The sequence below is a fragment of the Salmo trutta genome, chromosome 19 (assembly GCF_901001165.1).
Source record: "Salmo trutta chromosome 19, fSalTru1.1, whole genome shotgun sequence".
Taxonomy (NCBI): Eukaryota; Metazoa; Chordata; class Actinopteri; order Salmoniformes; family Salmonidae; genus Salmo; species Salmo trutta.
This window is the reverse complement of record NC_042975.1, coordinates 37629379-37633586: the sequence shown is the minus strand read 5'-3', so window position 1 is coordinate 37633586 and position 4208 is coordinate 37629379. Positions and strand designations below refer to the sequence as shown.

At 39.9% G+C, this 4208-nt stretch overlaps 1 protein-coding gene across 1 annotated transcript; it reads left to right on the top strand.

Annotated features, from left to right (window-relative positions):
- Positions 1-685: 685 nt before the first annotated feature.
- On the top strand, positions 686-3092 carry asb12a (ankyrin repeat and SOCS box-containing 12a). Its single transcript, XM_029700838.1, has 3 exons — positions 686-786; positions 1631-2402; positions 2653-3092. Exons 2-3 carry the CDS (start codon positions 1637-1639, stop codon positions 2808-2810), a joined length of 924 nt encoding a protein of 307 aa, XP_029556698.1. The 5' UTR covers positions 686-786; positions 1631-1636; the 3' UTR covers positions 2811-3092.
- The last annotated feature ends 1116 nt before the right edge of the window (positions 3093-4208 follow it).

The window sequence follows — 4208 nt, the reverse complement described above, 5'->3', positions numbered from 1 at the left end:
TGCAACTCTTTTCAGGTTTGATGCAATTTTCTGACTTAAAATAATGTATTTATGTATATTTATTAGGGGGGGTAGAATACATTTTTGCTGTATCGGTCTGCTAATAGAGGACTAACAAATGCCCAGTGTACTAGTTTTGTGAAAGGGGGGCGGGGAGTTATATTCTTTTATGTTTTTATTCCTAATTTTTCAGGCGGTGCTGCATCACCCTCAGCACCCCTACTTCCTTCGGCTCTGCTGCCCAGGACACTGCCCTGAACTTTAGTCACTGTTACTAGCTGGCTACCACCCTGTACTCAATCATGCACTTTAGAAACTGTTGACCTATGTGCAATACATAGTCATTGAACACTTTTCACTTTAATAATGTTTACATACTGTTTTACCCATTTCATATGTATATACTGTATTCTAGTCAAGGCCTCTATCCTTTATAACTACGGCGGTACGCATCTTTTTTTATTCATATACTGCCCATAATGTCTATACACACCATCATATACATATATTTATATTCCGGACTCTGACATTGTTCGTTCGTATATTTCTTAATTCCATTATTTTTATTTATGGGATTTGCATGTATTGTCAGGTATTACTGCACTGTTGGAGTTTGGAACATAAACATTTAGCTCCACCCGAAATAAAATGTACTAAATATGTGTACGCGACGCGTCCAATAAAATTTCCTTTGATTTGAATGCGCGCGCTCACTGCGCGCGCTCACTGCTGTCACCGCAACACGGCCCGGCCCAGCACTACATCGACTGTTGTTCATCTGTCAAGGTAACAAATGTTTGCCCGTTAGATAGTCATGTCACTGTTTGAAAATGGTCTCGTCTTACAAGTATTGACAAGGACAATATGAGTTTCTTTGTTGTTGACTTGTCCCTAGCTAGCTAGATAACACAGCTGCATCGATTAGCATAGGCATGTATTAGTTAGCTAGCTAACTTAGCTAGTAAGCTCGCAAAGCTTGGTGATGGACGGTTTTCACTGGTCTCTTCTTAAAATGTGATTTTAAACCTAATCTTATGCTTAACCTTAAATTAATACCAAAAAGCTATTTTTTGTTTTCATGAATTTTTACGATGTAGACCATTTTGACTTTGTGGCTGTGGTAACTAGTGGACACCGTTCTGACTAGGTGGAAGACAGCTACGACCGGAAGTTACTTTTTCGTAGTCGGTTAGAAGAATTTACGCAGCAGGTTAGGATAATAAGGTTAGGAAAAGGGTTCGTGTTAGGCTTAAAATGATCTCTACGCACAGAATAATCGGATATGGATTGTTAGTCAGGAAGTCAACTACTAACGTTAGCTTCTTCAGCAGTTCGTGTTTATAGTTATTTGATAGCAAACATACTAATCTTTAGTTATTGTCAAAGATTATTCCATCTATTGTTGTACATAACGTTAACTAGCTTGATTGCCTTTGGTGCAAATGTTTGCCGTATACTTCGTCATAGAAAAATAGCTAGCTAGGTAATGTTAGCTAGCTATCAACAGCCTTTAAACAACAACAAATGTTACCAGTATAACTAGTTAATGCTCATCATTTTGTATAACCAACAGTGTGTGTATTATGGATATTATTGCTTTAATTATGGTGTTTTTCTTGTTTCGAAACAGATTTCTATGATCCAGTTAAAAAACATTCTAGAAGAAAAGGACAACAACGGTGAAGGTCAACTGCTCCATCAGGCAGTGTCCAACAATGATGACAGACTCCTTGATGAGCTGCTCTCTCAAGAAAAGTATAGAAAGTTCATCAACTGTAGGAGCGGCTGGGGTATCCCAAGAACACCTTTACGAATGGCTGCATCTAAAGGTCATCTCAGGTGTCTGCAGGTTCTGCTGGCCCACGGAGCAGAGGTGGACTGTCTAGATGTGAAGGCTCAGACCCCACTTTTCACAGCTGTCTGTGGGAAATACTTCAACTGTGTTTTAGCCCTCCTCAGGGCAGGTGCTAACCCCAATGGCAGCTTGTATAACAACTGCTCTCCGGTCCTGACTGCAGCCAGGGAAGGGGATGTTGAGATTTTGAAGCAACTTCTTAAACATGGTGCTGAGGTCAACTCCAGATCCAAAGTCTTGCTGTTTACTTCAAGTGCCAGTGTTTCTAGTGGTCCCCTCTATCTGTCTGCTGTGTATGGACACTTAGACTGCTTTAAAGTATTGCTTCTCTATGGGGCTGATCCAAATTACAACTGCACAGATGCAAAACTACTGAGTAAAATCAAGCAGCCTAAGACCGTGCTTGAAATGTGCCTCAGACATGGCTGTGGGGTGGAGTACATCCAACTTTTGATTGACTTTGGTGCAAATGTCTACCTCCCCACTCTCATCATAGAAAAGTCCACAAAGCAGAATGAGGCAGTGGAGCTGCTGCTGCAAGAAAGAGGTAATGCAGGAGTTATGCTGTTGATTAACGTTGGTTTTCTCCTATTGATTTCTGGTAAGGCTTTTATTGACATTAAACAAGCATCTGTTTTTTTTGTTTGTTGAATTGCTACTTGATAGTACAATACAGTACTGAACTGCTTTGCTGACAGAGCAGCATTTGACTATTTTAATAGACTATTGAATCTATGTATGTGTAATAACCAGGTATTTTTTTATTAACTAACTCATTCAGTTGTTATTTTTGCTAGGTTTTCCCAAGTCCCTTGTATCACAGTGCCGACTTGCCATCCGAGGATACCTCAGGAAGATCAACAGAATCCAGTCCATTGACCATCTGGAAATGCCATCAAGCATGATAAACTTCTTGCAATACAAATCAGTCCCAACAATTGCTATGCATCTCTGAGAAAGCATATATTGTCCCTATGCTTTTGCTACATGAAACATAATGCTTACTTTTTGCAAAACATTTCATAGTGATGTTGAAATAGTACACATTTGTCCTGAATTTGAGAATAGTTGTGTAATGTTTATTCTCAATGTTTTTTCAATCAATTATGCAATCATGTTTTTCATTTTCTTGTTTTATCCCTCTTCCATAATGTGTGGAATTTTTTGTAATACTGCAATGTCAGCATAAAATAGAATGTGCAGTAGAAATGACAACCATTAAAATGTCTTGAACTAATTTTGCATCAGAAAATATGTATTTTATTTTTAAACATTATGAATGTATGATAAAGTATTATATAATTACATTCAAGGTGCTTTACACTTATATACAAATATCTGTGTACAAAACATTAGGAACACCTTCCTAATATTCAGTTGCACCCCCCTTTGCCTTCAGAACAGCCTCAATTTGTCAGGGCATGGACTATACAAGGTGTCAAGCTTCCACAGGGATGCTGGCCCATGTTGACTCCAATGCTTCCCACAGTTGTGTCAAGTTGACTGGGTGTCCTTTGGGTGGTGGACCATTTTTGATACACACAGGAAACTGTTGCGTGTGAAAACCCTAGTTCTGCAGTTCTTTACACTCAAACCAGTGCTCCTGGCATCCACCATACCCTGTTCAAAGGCACTTACACCTTTTGTCTTGACCATTCACCCTCTGAATGGCAGAAATACACAATTGTATACATTTGGCAGGCGCTCTTACAGGAGCAATTGGGGATAAGTGCCTTGCTCAAGGGCACATCGACAGATTTTTCACCTAGTTAGCTCAGGGTTTATAAACAGCTTATTTTCCCAACGTGCTTAACCACTAGGCTACCTGCAGCCCTTAGGAACAATCCATGTCTCAATTGTCTCGAGGGCTAAAAATCCTTTAACCAGTCTCCTCCCCTTCATCTACACTGATTTGAAGTGAATTTAACAGGTGCCATCGATAAGGGATCATAGCTGTAAAGATGGCGGAAGCGGATGATGAAGTGGATCCTGAATCTAATGGCCTAGAATCAAGGAGAATTGGAATATTGTCCAAAAGAAAGGAAAACGGAGAAAAGTAGAGTACAGTGAGAATGTCACTTCATATATTGTAGTAGTACGGTTTGTAAATGGGGAGCAGCTGATCGAATTACCAAGCTTGAATCCATTTGAGATATCCAAACTGGTGGGTAGAGTTAAGGCTGTGAGGATCCCGAGACGCGGGCTGGTTTTGATTTGTTTGTGTTTCTGAGGATCAGAAGAAACGTGTGCTGCGTCTCACCCAATTTGATAAGTTTGAAGTGTTGTGTGTATCTCTTAGGAACAGGGCACCCCTCAAGGGGATTATGTCTGGTGTCTTGTAGGACGTAGATTT

Coding starts and splice junctions, on each gene's coding strand:
- asb12a (XM_029700838.1), top strand. CDS start 1,637: ATGATCCAGTTAAAAAACATTCTAGAAGAAAAGGACAACAACGGTGAA. Junction 2,403..2,652: donor GCTGCTGCTGCAAGAAAGAG/GTAATGCAGGAG, acceptor TATTTTTGCTAG/GTTTTCCCAAGTCCCTTGTA.